Source organism: Plecotus auritus, assembly GCF_963455305.1.
Source record: "Plecotus auritus genome assembly, chromosome: 1".
NCBI classification, from domain to species: domain Eukaryota; kingdom Metazoa; phylum Chordata; class Mammalia; order Chiroptera; family Vespertilionidae; genus Plecotus; species Plecotus auritus.
In genome coordinates, this window is record NC_137770.1 from 139,955,257 (window position 1) to 139,971,468 (window position 16,212).

The window sequence follows — 16,212 nt, forward strand, 5'->3', positions numbered from 1 at the left end:
TGTTCAGCAGGATTCCCGGCTCCTATCCACTAGATGCCAGCAGCCATCCCCCCATCCCACCAGTTGTGACAACCCAAAATGTCTCCAGACATTAACAAATGTCCTTTGAGGGCAAAATTTCTCCTCACTGAGAATCACTGGTGTAGGCCATGGTCACACAGCAAGGGGCAGCTCGGACGGGAACCGGATAGAAGCTCAGGCCTCTCACTCATGCTGCTGTGCCATGCGCCCTGTGCTGCCACAGAGGACTCCCAGCTGGCGAGAGGAAGTTCCAGCTCCAGTTCAGAGTTACCTTCTTTTCAATACACAATCCTTAGCATGAACAAAATGCTTCCTTCCTAGAATGCCTAAGTAATTGTTTCTTATCATTTCCTGTATTTCTTCCAAAGCATTTTGATATAAACTGCACAAGGAAACTTAAAAAGAAATCCACATACCGCTTTATAAAGTTAGCAAAAAGTATCCGATGTGAATATCCTAGCCTTCGAATTCTTGCTGTTTCCAGAATTCCTGTGTAGCGGAGCTGTAGCAGAACTTTCTCTTTGTCGTATTTTCTTGCCTGACGTTCATTGTTTGGTTTGATGCAACGAACAAAATGAGGTTGGCCCACCACCATTTTAGATAACAAATCCATCAGGGAATACTGTAATATGCAACAAAAATAAATTTCCAAGTGTACCATGCAAAAACTTATAAGCTTGTAATTCTTATTCTAAGAAAAATATAAAAAACTGAATGTTACACATGCTTGCACTAATTCACAGTAAATGGAGGGAAAGCTGTATTAATGAGAATTTTATATATAGCATTTTAAAAAAGACAGATTTACTCATAAAAATGTAGAGGCAATAACTAGGAACTTAGCTATTAAAAGGTTGCCTATAAATTCTAAAGACAACTTTAATTAATATATAAACTTATTTTTGATAGTTTGTAAATAATTATGTCCTCTCAGGGAAACTTGCCAAAGTACAATATTTAGGAACACAATCTAACTTCCTGCTTATGCTACTAATTTCTTTATCTTTCTTTATAGAAAGAATAAAAGTAAACACTTTAATTCCTGTCAGAATCATCTCCTAATCTAAAATAAGGACTGAGAAGTTAATGCAGTTTAATATATAGGACATAGTTACATCTTTTTGTTGTTGTTGTTAACCCTCACCTGAGGATTTTTTTCTTTCACTGATTTTTAGAGAGTGGGGAAGGGAGGAGGAGGACAGAGGCAGAGAGAAACATCATGTGAGAGAGTCACGATTGGTTGCCCCCTCACGCACTGCGACTGGAGCGTGGATCGCACCTGCTACTAAGGTAGGTGACCTTGACCGGAATTGAACCTGCGGCCCTTGAGTCCATGGGCTGATGTTCTAACCACTGAGCAAAACATCTGAGCTAGGACACAGTTAATACACTAAGCAAATTCATTTAAGTACTCTAATATACTCCAGTTTGATAATTTTCTTATTTTAGAATTTTAAAATCACACAGATGAGAAAACTGTTATGCAGCAATCAATTAAAACAGCAGTCAATACTTTTGCTAAGTATAATGAACTAGAAGCCAATTAACTAAGTATGTAACATATTAGAATAATCATGGGTAAATTAAAATTGGAATCCCAGAAAACTAGTATTTTAGAGACCAGGTTTACAATTTGTTGGTCAGGTAATGAATATGCGGACATCCATAGCTGTTGACAGCTGGATCTCAGTGCTGGAAATGCAAAAGCCTACAGTTGCAAAGCCAGAGCAAACCGAATGCTGGAACTGGGGAACTGACACAGCACTGGATTCACATGGCTTCCTCCTGGGCACTGAGATTCAGATGTGATCTTCAAACAGCTGGGTTTGTTATGTTGGAGCCCTTTTTCATTACATTTATCAGCGAGTCATCTTCCTTTAGTCACGCAAACGTCTGCCAGGGAGCAGAGATACTAAGGTGATACACTTGTCTGTTGGCAAGCTGAGCAAGAGCTCACCACCATTTAGGCATCAGTTTTCTTTAGGGAGCAAGGCAGAATGTCACTCTAGATTCATTCTTCTCTGCAGAATGAAAAATAACTTCAAAAACACATCGCAGACTTCATGAAATCATCTTCTATCACTTTTCACTTCAGCCTGAAGAATAACATGATTTTATGATCTAATGGTGTAGGCATACACACAGTATTTGATGTTAACAATAGTGGTATGGTAATGGTTTGGATAGGTCGCTTAAAAAGAAAGAAAAGAATCTGGCTGTAAATATTCTCGGTGAGTTAGCTGTGCTGCAGTCTTGATGTAAGCTGAATGTATCAGCAGCAAATGTGAGATAGTAAGCATTTAAATGTAGTAGGTGCTACTCAAAGATGATTAAGCACACACGGTCTACTTTAAGTTGAGGACTGGAAACATATTTAATAAAACTACCCAGGTATTTTTAAGAAGTATTTTATGATGCTGTTAGGGAGCTGGGTTTATTTACTGAGCACTTACAGTAAACTTAACCCAATGTCCTCCTCCACATTAAATTATACTATTAAAAATTTTAGGTGGTATTTTCTTCCTTTTCACTGGCTGGTTAATATGATTTTATCAGAAGACATAAATAAGAACTGGAACCAATAATGAGAGCAGGGTTATCTAGAGCTCTCCAGTGCTTCTTTTCCCCTGTCTCCCCTACTGTCCAAAAAGGAAAGGTCACCTTGAACCTAAGCTGAGGACACAGTGAGTCACTCCCATGGCATGTCCCTCTGTTTCCCTCATGTCTCTTCTCCTTGCCCCATTCCTATACCAGTTCTATTTTTCTTTTGAGGTTTTCAGCTTTTCTGTGTGCAGCAAGATATGGAATGGGAGGGGATGCTCAACCTTGTCCCACCTGTTTATTCAGGAGAAGGAAGGGGCATTGATAGTTATCATAGCATCAAAAAAGCCTTTTTTTTTAAAAAAAAATATTTTATTGATATTTTACAGAGAGGAAGGGAGAGGGATAGAGAGTTAGAAACATCGATGAGAGAGAAACATCGATCAGCTGCCTCCTGCACATCTCCTACTGGGGATGTGCCCGCAACCAAGGTACGTGCCCTTGACCGGAATCGAACCCGGGACCCTTCAGTCCACAGGCCGATGCTCTATCCACTGAGCCAACCCGGTTTCGGCCAAAAAAGCCTTTTTAAGTTTTACTGGTTTACTCGTGGAAATTCACTTGCTTCTAGGGACAAATTTTGACCCAGGTATAGACCTCCATTAAGATGGACCTTGTATACATTAAGTTTACAGAGTTTTTACAGTATACTCTACCATAGCTTACATCTAAAAAAGAATAATTAAAATACAGTAAAAATTCCTTTTTGGCTAATAGCACTCTATGTTATTTGCTTTTGATATGTCACTATCATTTAAAATAAATGACACCCCTAATCACAACACATCATAATTTAATATCTTACTCTAAAATATGATGCAACTGTTTGTGTTCTCATGTTGGTCGTCTCTCTCGCATGAAATGTGGCTTCTCCAGTTTCACCCTAAGACCAAGGGAGACAGTGATGCATTAGTACTGATTGTGCTTTCGGATCTACAAGGAGCATGGGGAATTTTTCTTCAGGTTATCATAGTCTATGAATTCAAATACCTAAAACAACAAAATGTCATTGATCATTTTACTTTAAGGTAACTGTTTACCGGTAAGGTAATTGTTTAAAGTCTCATTGAAATTTGCATTGGTCATGCATAAGATGTGAGTATCTCTGACCTTAGCTAATAAACTTTTAATTGGCCTTAGTGTAACATTAAAACTAGCTATAAATGAAGAGTTAAGAACATATCAGAAATGCATGATTATTTTAGTGAACAGTGGAAATATGAACATAACATAAATATCTGTTTAAGCAGAAAAGAAGATCAAAGGAAGAAAATGAAGAAAAAGACTGTACTTTTAGGAGCACACAAATGTTGCCCTTGTAAAGGTTAGATTCTTAGATTGACTGCCATGAAAAATACATTTTCTTACCTTTGTCAGGTTGATTGATTTTTCTGAAGTTCTCATTTGATAGTTTATTATATTTTTAGTTTTTGAATGTGGCAGATTACCTGTGTGAATTTAGATAAAATTAATATACCTTTTAGAATCCTTAAATGGCTAGAAAATTTCCCTCATTTACTTGAATGTTAAAATAAGCATTGTTGATCTCACAATATTCAGACTTACAAGCTTGGTTAACTATTTATTGAGAAACTTAGAGATAAAGTAATATTATGTGAAATTTTATGCCAAAATTTTAATTCAGAAATAAATAAACTCAGCTTGGAGAATAGAAAGATAGAGGTAACTGTTGGATTGCCTTTTATTTATTTTTTAAACATATTTTTATTGATTCAGAGAGGAAGTAAGAGGGAAAAAGAAATAGAAATATCAATGATGAGAGAGAATCATTGATCGGCTGCCTCCTGAACGCACCACACTGGGGACTGAGCCCGCAACCGGGGCATGTGCCCCTGATCAGGAATTGAATCCTGACCTCCTGGTTCACAGATCAACACTCAACCATCCAGCCGTGCTGGCCAAGCTGGATTGCTTTTTAATTGCTATAAAATATGGGGTGATTATGATAAAGGAGGCAATGTGTGTGTGTGTGTGTGTGTGTGTGTGTGTGTGTGTTAAATGGCATCTGAGATTTTCTTTACTACAAAGATAAGTTTTACAATGGGCCTTAAAAATCATGTGGATCACCCTAGCCGGCTTGGCTCAGTGGCTAGAGCATCAGCCTGCGGACTGAAGGTTCCCAGGTTCGATTCTGGCCAAGGGCACATGCCTGGGTTTTGGCCTCGATCTCCAGTAGGGGGTGGGCAGGAGGCAGCCGATCAATGATTCTCTCTCATCACTGATGTTTCTATCTCTCTCTCCTTCTCCCTTCTCTCTGAAATCAATAAAGAAATGTATTTTTAAAAAGTTTTTTTTTTTTTTAAATCATGTGGCTCATTAATTCATGCAAAGTGGTGAATCAAGTGTGGCTGATAGCACTGGACAATTTCAACTTAACATTCAGAAATGTGTGTCTAGTTCGAGGACTATATAAAGGTTCACAACACAAGGTTGTAGAAAAAATAGTGGTGTAGTAAAAAAAAAATGACCTACGAAGCCAGGAAGACCTAGGTTTGATACCAGCTGTGGTACTTAAACTGTGTTGCCTGTAGGTTATTCACTTACTAGTAAGTCTCTGAGTTGTAGTTTGGATCCATAACATGGGGTTAATGATGCCTCCCTCACAGAATTTTGATGAAATGTGATAGTATGTCTGTTACATCGTAGATGCCTGAAAATGTTAGTTCACTCCTTTCCCAGCCCCTACCAACCACAATAACTCAACCACCCACAATCCAAGAGTTTATCATCCTAATAGTAATGTTCAAAATATCTCCAGAATTGAGTATCGCTTTAGAAAAGTCATTTCTTGTCACTCTCACTCTCTTAGGTGAAAAGCAGAGGCTACATATTTCTGGCAAATCCTTCACATTCTTTGTGGTTGAAAAGGTGGCTCAGAGAGGAACTCTGCCTGAGGTGTGGCTGGCAGTGCCTCTGCTCTGTTCATGCTCCCCCACCCCCTTGCCTCTTTATTCCAGAAAAAGTGCTGAGAAGAGTGCAATGGCTTTCGTGCTGTGCTGACACTGCACACGGCACTGTCACTCTTCAAATGGGAAACTTACTGAACACAGCAAGGTGGATAGAAACAGCAACAAATGACTTCCAGACAAGCATGTCAGGAGTTTCAATCAGTATCATCATCATTAGGATTACCAGGGAGTTTTAGAAATAGATTAGCAGACTTGGAGATTTCTTAGAAGTGTGATGAATATACAAAGTGCTAGTAGCACATTAATTAGGATAGACCCATTACTTAATAGATACCATTACTTTGTATTACCCAAATAAAAATTAAAAATTGTAAGTTTATCTGAAACTAAAAAACTAGAAGAAATTTAGTAAAGGATTAATAATTTCTCTTAAACAAAAGTTGTATGCTATACATCAAATAATTTAACAAAATATAAATGAAAGCCTTTTAAAAATTCATCTATGCATATTGATAGGTACTAAAATTAGCATAAATCTTAAATTTAGAAACTATATTCAGTTTGCTTTTATAGTTTATCTGATGACAAACCGATGATAAACCAAATTGGAGATGTGAGCTGCATTTCCCCTAATGAGGGCTGACCTCTTTAAAAAAAATTTTTTTTTTTTAAATTTCAGAAAGGAAGAGAGAGAATGAGAGAGATAGAAACATCAATGATGAGAGAGAATCACTGATCGGCTGCCTCCTGCTTGCCCCACACTGGGGATAGAGCCTGCAACTCAGGAGGAGAACAGTGACCTCCTGGTTCATAGGTCAATGCTCAACCATTGAACCACGCTGGCTGGGCAGGGCTGAACTCTTTCATATTTGAAGTCACACATGCAAAGGGCCATGGTTATTTTAGAATCTTGGAGACAGCATAAATAGAGAATTGAAGAACCTGACTTTTCAAGCCTACTTCTCTGGGGTAACACTGAAAAAGCTGCTCACCACTTCTAAGCCTCAAGGTCTCATCTGTAAAAGTAGTTCCTCCTCAGAATGTGGTTATTAGGATAAATAAAAGAACTTGGCACAGTGCCTAGCATAGTGCAATTTTAAAACAAATTTATCAATTATTGCTGTCGCTGTTATTATTACATGTTTGCACAACTAAGTGAATATAAAGCCCATATGCTTTAGATAGTTTTGAGGTTCTGAGTTCCTGAAACACTTTTTGACTATGAAGTTCTCTTAAACTAGAGAACTGTTCTACTGATAGTCAGGAGGCATAACAGAGTATTGAGAACCTGACTGCATGTTTTATAAGGATGAAAAGCATGAAGTTAGATGCCTAGAGGCTATAGGTGGATACAGAAAGAGATAACAATTGTTAAGATCAAAACTGAAGACTTGCTTCTAGACAAGATAAAGTAACAGACTGGATTAAATGAAACAACTAAAAAACATACACAATACATGAAACAGTTTTTTTTCCTTTCCCTCTTTTTATTGTGGTAAAATACACGTACCATAAAATTTAGCATTTTAAAGTGTATAGCTCAGTGGTATTAAATACATTCATAATGTTATGCAGCCACCACTGCCATCCATCTCCATAGGACTTTTCATGCCCTAAAATGGAAATGCTATACTTATTAAATACTAACTTCCCATTCTCATATCTCTCAACTCCAGACAACCATAATTCTGCTTTCTGTCGCTATGAGTTTGACTAACTTATATAAATGAAATCATACAGTATTTGTCTAGGAGAAACCCTTGCTATACATTGTTAATAAAGCAGTACAGGACAGTGATCCATGAGAGAGGGGAAATAAATGAAGTGAGTCCTATAATTCCCCCAGTTTTCTCTGTCTGCAGAGATTTTAGGCTGAAATGCAGAGAGGGGAACCCAGGTAAATAATGGGAAAAATAATAGATGGAACAAATAGAAAACAAATAACATGATGGTAGAGTCATCCCAAACATATAATTAATCACATTAAGTGTAAATAGTCTGATCACCACAATTGAAAGGCAGAGATCGTCAGATTGGAATTTAAAAAGCAAGGGTCAACTATGGGTTGTCTAGAAAAAAAACCATTTTAAATATAAACACAAAAATGAGTTGAAATTAAAAGTATAAAAAATGCCATTCAACCGCTAATTATAAGAAAGTTGGAGTCTCCATATCATTATCAGGCAAAGTAGACTTCAGAATAAAGAATATTACCAGGGATAAGAAGAGTCATCTACACTAATAAAAGAGTAAGATGCAAATTGACTGTACCTTTGTGATGCCCACCAGCCAATCAGAAGTGAGTATGCAAATTAACCCAAAAAGATGGTGGGTTAATTTGCATACAAAGGCGCCAAGTGGCAGGGGTGGGGCAGGATGCTTGCGTCATTGCCATGCGATTATGCAGGAGTTCCGCACTGCCCCAGCCACTCCGGGCCTCTGGGCAGCGTGGGAAGGCGAAAAGGCAGCTCTGGCTGGAGCGAGGGGGGTGCTGGCAGCCAGCGGAAGGAAGGCCCATTCTTGCACAAATCTTTGTGCATTGGGCCTCTAGTTTAATAATAATAAAAGGGGTCTATTCATCAAGAAAATGAAATAATTCTAAATTTTTATGTCCCCACTAGCAGACCTTAAAGAAACATGAAACAGTCCTGGCAGTGACTCAGTTGGAGCATCACTGAGAGGTCGCAGGTTGGATCTCCAGTCAGGGTATGTACAGGATACCACCAATAGATGTTTCTCTCTCTCCCTCTCCCTTCTTTTCTCTCTAAAATCAATAAAAACATATTCTCAGGTGAAAAAATACAAAAACTATATAAAGCAAAAACTGATTTTAATGAAAGGAAAATGTGATAAATTGACAATTATAGTCACATATGTCTAAGCCCCTCTCTCAGTAATTGATAGAAGCAGGAGTAAACCAGTAAGAATATAGAAGATTTGACCAATATTATCAAACAAGTTGACCTAATAAACATTTATATAACACTCCACCTAACAACAGTAGAATACACATTATTTTCAAGTGCAAATGAAACATAAAACAAGGTAGAGCATATTATGGGCCATAAAAATGTTTAGTTAAAATTAAATGGATTAAATAATACAAAATATGCTTCCTGAGCCCTACAGAATTAAATTAGAAGTCCAGACAAAAAGATATCTGGAAAATCCCAACATATTTAAAAATTAAATATAAGACTTATAAATAACCCATATAAGTGCTTATATTAGAAAAAAGAAACATTTTCTTAAACTACTGACCTAAGTTTTTAGCTTAGAACTTAGAAAAAGATAAAGTACCCAAAGTAAACAGAAGAAAGGAGGCAATAAAGATAAAAGAAAAAAATCTACAAAATAGAAAGCAAAGGTAACAGAGAATATCAATGAAACCATAAGCCAGTTCTTTGAGAATATCAATAAAATTGATGTCTCTAGAAAATATATCAAGAATAAAATTAGAGAGGACACAAATTATCAATATCAGAAATGAGAGAGCTGATATAACTTCAAGATCTACAGATAGTAAAAGTATAAGGAAATAATGTAACAAACTTTATGTCAATAAATTTGACAGATGAACAATTTCCTAAAAGACACAATCTACTGAAGCTTATTTAAAAAATTGGATAACTTAAATAGCCTTATATTTATTAAAGAAACTGCATTTGTACTTAAAAAATTTATTACAAAAAGCCCTTCAGGCTTAGCAGGTTTCACAAGTAAATTCTATAAAGCAATCCTATATAATACAGAGGTAATATGCAAATTGACCATCACTCCAACACACAAGATGGCCGCCCCCATGTGCTCAAAGATGGCCACCACAAGATAGACAGCAGGGGAGGGCAGTTGTGGGTAATCAGGCCAGCAAGGGATGGCAGTTGGGAGGGACCAGGCCTGAAAGGGAGAGAAGTGGGGGCAATCAGGCCTGCAGGGGTGGGAAGTTAGGGATGACCAGGCTGGCAGAGGAGGGCAATTGGGTGAGACCCAGGCCTGCAGGGGAGGGCAGTTGGGGGGGACCAGGCCTTTGGGGAGGGCAGTTGGGGGGGGGGACAGGCCTACAGGGGAGGGAAGTTGGGGGCAACCAGGCCTGCAGCAAAGGGCAGTTGGGAGGGGGACCAGGCCTGCAGGGGAGGGAAGTTGGGGGCAACCAAGACTGCAGGGGAGGGCAGATGGGGGGGACCAGTCCTGTAGAGTAGGGCAGTTGGGGGGGTACCAGGCCAGTAGGGGAGGGTAGTTGGGAGGGACAAGGCCTGCAGGGAGGGCAGTTGGGGGAGACCAGTCCTGCAGGAGAGGGCAGTTGGGGGTGACCAGGCCTGCAGGGGAGGGCAGTTAGGGGCAATTGGGCTGGCAGGAGAGCAGTTAGGCATCGATCAGGCTGGCAGGGGAGTGGTTAGGGGGTAATCAGGATGGCAGGCAGAAGGAGTTTGGTGCAATCAGGCAGGCAGGCGAGTGGTTGGGAGCCAGCAGTCCTGGATTGTGAGAGGGATGTCCGACTGCCCACTGGGATTGGGCCTAAATGGGCAGTCGGACATCCCTCTAGGGGTCCCAGACTGGAGAGGGTGCAGGCTGGGCTGAGGAACACACCCCCTGCCCCCGTGCACGAATTTTATGCACCAGGCCTCTAGTTTAGAAATAAATAATACTCATTTAACTTTTCCTGAAAACTGAAGAGGAGGCAATACATCTCAATTCATTCTATGAGGCCATTATTACTTTGATTCTAAAATCAGACAAAATAATCATAAGAAAAGAAAACTACCCAATGTCCATGAACATAGATACAAAAATTCTTTTTTTGTTGTTAATACTCACTCGGGGATATTTTTTCCATTGATATTCAGAGAGAGAGAGAGAGTGGAAGGGGATGGGGGGAGACAGGGAAGAGAGAGAGAGATAAAGAGAGATAGATAGATAGAGAGAGAGACATCAATGTGAGAGTGACACATTGATTGGTTGGCTCTGAAAATACCCCAATTGGGGCTGGGGATTACTAGTAAACCAGGTACATGCTCTTGACCAGGGCTTCGGTACCAGGGCTGATTTTCTAACCACTGAGAACACTGGCAAGGGCGATACAAAAATTCTTAACAAAATGTTAGACAATTGAATTAGGCATTACACTAAATGTCCAATGTATCATGACCATGTCTGGTTTTTCCTAGAAATAAAAAATGGGTATAACATTAAAAAAAAAATGCATCTCACCCTATTTACAGATTAAAAAACAAGCAAGGAAAATAGCTCAGATGCAGAAAAAGAATTTGGCAAAATTCAAACATGTGTGTCTGATAAAAAACTCCACAAACAAGGACTAGAAAGTAACTTCTTCCTGATAAAGACCATCTACGAAAAACCTACCACTGGCATCATTCTTAATGGAGAAAAACTGAATATTTTTGCCCCAAGATCAGGAATAAGGCAAAAATATTCTTTCTTGCTACTTTTATTCAGTATTGCATTGTTGATTCTAGCCAGTGCAACCAGGTAATATCTATAATAATAAAAGCCTAAGTGACCATCGCAACCAAAAGGATGACCGAACAGGCTGCGTGGGGCGACTAGGCCGGCAGCAGGGTTAGTGAGGGACAATCAAATGACTGAGCAGCAGGCTGTGTGGGGCGACCAGGTCGGCAGGGGGGCAGTGAGGGGAGACCAAATGACTGAGCAGCAGGCTGTGTGGGGTGACCAGGTTGGCAGGGGGGCAGTGAGGGACAAGCAAATGACCCAACAGCAGGTTGTGTGGGGTGACCAGGCCCGCAGAAGGGGCAGTTGGGGATGACCAGGCCAGCGGGGGGGGTGGGGGTGGCAGTGAGGGGCAACCAGGCTGGCAGGGTGGGGGCAGTTGGGGGTGACCAGGCTGGCAGGGGGGGCAGTAAGGAGCAACCAGATCAGTGGGGGGGGGCAGTTGGGGGCGACCAGGCCAGCGGGGGGGGGGTGGCATTAAGGGGCTATCAGGCAGGCAGGAAGGTGAGAAGTTAGGAGCTAGTGGTCTTGGATTGTGAGAGGGATGTCCGACTGCCGGTTTAGGCCCGATGCCCAGGATCAGGCCTAAACTGGCAGTTGGACATCCTCCGAGGGGTCCCAGATTGGAGAGGGTGCAGGCTGGGCTGAGGGGACCCCCGCCTGCCCCCCTCATGCATGAATTTCATGCACCAGGCCTCTAGTGAAGAAATAAAAAGTAAACAATTTGGAGTAGAAAGGGAAAACTCCTTAATCAAGAATGACATGACCATCTATGTAGAACATCCTATAGAAATTACAACAAAAAAACCTACTCAAATAGTAGCTAGTCAGTGTGCTAATAACTCAATGTTTTATATCTGTAGTAGAGACAAGGTGAGTTTGCTGAACCCCAGTTATTGTTTACAATGTCAGTCTCAACATTTTAGATACCTTATGCCATAGCATCTGTAATGTCTTGAATCTAAGTCCTTTCTAAATTTATTACATCACTAGAGGCCTGGGGCACAAAATTTGTGCAATTGCTGGGGGGGTCCCTCAGCCTGGCCTGCACCCTCTCAATGTCTGAGAGCCCTTGGACATCCTTAGGGCTGTCGCAGAGGCGGGAGAGGCTCCCACCACCACTACTGCTCTCGCCAGCCATAAGCCTGGCTTCTGGCTGAGTGGTGCTCCCCCTGTGGGATCGGGCCAAAACTGGCTCTCCAATATCCCCCAAGAGGTCCCAGATTGCGAGAGGTCACAGGCCAGGCCGAGGGACCCCACCAGTGCATGTTCGGGGCCAGGGAGGGATGCGGGAGGTTGGCCAGCCGGGGAGGGATCATGGGAGGGCTCCAGGGCATGTCTGGCCCATCTCGCTCAGTCTGATCAGCTGGACCCCAGCAGCAAGCTAACCTACTGCTCGAAGCATCTGCCCCCTGGTAGTCAGTGCACATCTTAGCAATGGGTCGACCGACTGACTGTCTGCCCCATGGCAGTCAGTGCACATTATAGTGAGTGGTTGAACAGCCTTAGCATATCATTGGCATGACGCTTTGATTGGTTGAACGGCCAACCAGACGACTGAACACTTAGCACATTAGGCTTTTATTATATAGGACTAGAGGCTCGGTGCTTGAAATTCGTGCACTTGGGGAGGGGGGAAGGAGTCCCTCAGCCCGGATTGTGAGAGGGCGCAGGCCAGGCCAGGGACCCCACCAGTGCACATTCGGGGCCAGAGAGGGACACGGGAGGTTGGCCTGCCGGGGAGGGACCGCAAGAGGGCTCCAGGGCATGTCTGGCCCATCTTGCTCAGTCCTGATTGGCCGGACCCCAGCAGCAAGCTAACCTACCAGTTGGAGCATCTGGCCCCTGGTGGTCAGTGCACATCATAGTGACTGGTCTACCAGTCGACTGTCTGCACCCTGGTGGTCAGTGCACGTCATAGCAAACGGTTGAGTGGCCTTAGCATATCTTTAGCATATTACACTTTGGTTGGTTCAATGGCCGACTGGATGATATTAGGCTTTCATTATATAGTATTATTATTAGGTTTTTATTATATAGGATTATTATTCTTGTAATTTAACTCTTTAGGTTGAAACTATTCTTTGGGGAAATGAGTTCCATAAGCTCTTGCTTCGAAGCCTAATATAATATTTCCCCATTTTATCTATGTTATTATAGCAAACTTTATGTATAATAAACGATACCCACCTACTCAAATAAATTAAGCAACATTGCAGGGCAAAAATTAATACACAAAGATTAATTGGGTTCCTATATAGTAGCAACACACAGAACTTGAATTAAAAATTACCACTTATAATAGCTTAAAATGTGATATACTAGCAGATAATTTGACAAAAGATGTATAAGACTTGCATGCTGAAACTACATAATATTGTTGTAAGAAGTTAAAGAAGACTTAAATAAATGAATAGCTATATTTTGCCTCCTGATTGGAAGACTCAAGATTGTGAAGAACATTTGGTTAGGGGCAGGGAAGAGTGGGAGGAGGATTACAAAGAGTCAGGAAGAAATATCATTTGGGGGTGATCAATAGGTTTATTATTGATTGTGGTCATGGTTTTACAGGGATTTATGTATGTCAAAAACTCATTAAATTTTATTGTCTAAATATGTGCATGTGTATATGTCAGTTATACATCAATCCTATCTAATAAAGAAGGAATATGCTAATTGACCCTCATGCCGTTGCAAAGATGGCGATGCCCACAGCCAATAAGGAGGGAATATGCTAATTGACTGCCCTGCCCTCAAAGATGGTGGAATCCACAGCCAATAAGAGGAAATATGCTAATTGACTGCCCCGCCCTCAAAGACAGCGGTGCCCACAGCCATAAGATGGTGGTGCCCAGTCCCCTCAGCCCCACCTGTCTCTGGAGTCCCCCAGTCCCCTAGCCCCCCAACCCCCAGGGCCGGCCCGAGGCACAGGCAAGCCTCAGATGGTGGCTGCCCAGCTGCCCAGGGCTGCCTGAGGCTCAGGTAACCAGGGCCGGCTGAGGCTTGTGCTGCTGGCAGAGGCAGCAGCAGAGGTGTGATGGGGTGTCTCCTTCCCCTGATTGCCAGGTCACCTCCCACCCCTGAGGGCTCCTGGACTGTGAGAGGGGGCAGGCTGTGCTGAGGGCCCCCCCTCCAGTGCATGAATTTTCATGCATCAGGCCTCTAGTAAAACTATAAAAAATGCAGAGGAAAATTTCAAACTCCAGTAAAGAAAAACAACCCAAACTACATTTTTTTCTACTTAAAAGCAGATTTAAGAATGTATGTGGTTGAATGGAACAAGGTTGTGTGAGTCTTTAGTCAATAAGTCAGAGCTCACTAAACCTGTAGACCTCAAAGAACCATCCAGATGCTACCTGCTCGAAAATAGCAGGCAATTCTAAACTCTCTGGAGGGAAGCATATTCTTCTAGTGAGGTGCTAGGACACCACCATACTTTCTGGGAGGTGCTTCACTTTCTTTAATGAAAACCTGCCTTCTTTATGTTTTATTATGTTCTTCAGATGATCTAGGCAGGGGATGTTAATAATTGCCTATTTAGTGAGCCAAAAACAAACCAATGTGAAAAACTGAGGATCATACTCTTGAAAATTACAATCAGAAATTATTTGATCAGGCCTGAAAAACTTTTTCATTTAAAGGTAATTGTCTTATCTTACCTGTTTTTGTCAGAGGGTGGTTAACTAGTTCTCGAATTACATTGTTTTCTGATGACCTCAAGAGTAGCACAATATCAGTTGGAAGAGTATCTCTATTTTTAGCTAAGAACCCACTTGCATTGTAGAGGACCTGTTGATAAAGTATATTATCATCATCATCACAATCAGTGTCACTGCCATCATCATCATCATCATCATCATCAATAGGTATCTATGATGAGAGCTTACTCTGTGCGGAGTGACAGACAGGCATACAAAGATTTATAAAGGTAGTCCCTTACAATTTGGTTGGAAAAGCAAACTTCTCCAGGTTTACAATAAATCTTGTCAGAGAAATATTTGTCTCACTGATTTTTGGGGTGTTGAAATGATAAGTTTGATTCCTCCCATGTTTTATGTTGGAAATCTGGTGTATTTCTGGAGGGTTGGGTGTGGCAGGAGGAAGCACACTGGGACCACCCGGGCATTCTCATTTCTATTACAATTGATTCACTGCAGTGAGTTAGCCATTACAGATTTTTGTCTCAGTAGTAAGAATGGTCTAAGTTCACTGTGGGGGTGAATAATTTTAAGGCTTTAGAAAAATCAAGGTAACCCAAAGATCTCTGTAGGCTGGTCCAATATGGTTGTTGTCATGGACTGAATTCTGTTCCTCTAAAATTATTATGTTGAATCCTCATCCTCAAATGTGACTGTATTTGGAGAGAGGGTATTTAAGCAGGTAACTAAGGTTAAATGAGGTCATCGGTTGGGGTCCTAATCCCATAGGACTGATGTCCTAAAATGAGGAAGATACACCAGAGATCTGTCTCTCTGGACCCCAACCTGTACACAGAGAAAAAAAAGATATAAGGACACAGCAAAAAGGCAGTTGTCTGCAAGCCAGGAAGAGGCCTCAACAGACACCAGCCCTGCTGGCACCTTGATATTGGCTTTGTTGTCTCCAGAACTGTGAAAAAAAAATTTCTATTGTTTTAAGCCACTCTGCCTGTGGTATTAATGGTATGGCAATCCAAGAAGACTGATATAGTTATTAAAACCTGGATAAAATGATCATAGGCAATTCTTAATGGTTGTTTTAAAAGAGGCTTTTTTGAAAAATCAGATGCTAAAAATCATGAGGGGCTATAATTATGTTTAAGGCAGATTTTTTTTTTCAGTGACAAGTCTGTGGAATATCAAAGTTTGTGGAATATAGTTCTAGCAAACTAGGGTACTCAGGATTATGAATTATTTTATTTTGTTTATGTATTTTTAATCCATTGCATTCTTTCTTGATTTTAATACCTTCCTAGTCCTCCAATATTTATAACATCATTGTGAGGGAATGGCCTGTTATTCTCTGCAGAAGGTAAGGAAAACGTCCTCTAGGTACTGAGGTTTGCTTTGGTGTGGGAGTGTGTATCTGTCGATGCATAAACATTTCTTCCTCTAACTGTGCACCAATTCCATTAGCCAATTCCATCTATCTAGGTTAGCTCAGTTATCTGATCACACCTCTAAGCCTGATACCATCTCCTGTTGGGAGGAAGAAG

At 41.1% G+C, this 16,212-nt stretch overlaps 1 protein-coding gene across 1 annotated transcript in view; it reads right to left on the minus strand.

Annotated features, from left to right (window-relative positions):
• Nucleotides 1–16,212, minus strand: part of MYO3A (myosin IIIA) — a 240,178-nt gene that overhangs the window by 54,804 nt on the left and 169,162 nt on the right. Inside the window, exons 23-26 of the mRNA XM_080662723.1 lie at nt 14,678–14,807; nt 3,991–4,070; nt 3,428–3,505; nt 438–643 (exon numbers count right to left, since the gene is read on the minus strand). Of these exons, the coding sequence (XP_080518849.1) occupies nt 438–643; nt 3,428–3,505; nt 3,991–4,070; nt 14,678–14,807 (494 nt within the window). The remainder of the gene's footprint in view (nt 1–437; nt 644–3,427; nt 3,506–3,990; nt 4,071–14,677; nt 14,808–16,212) is intronic.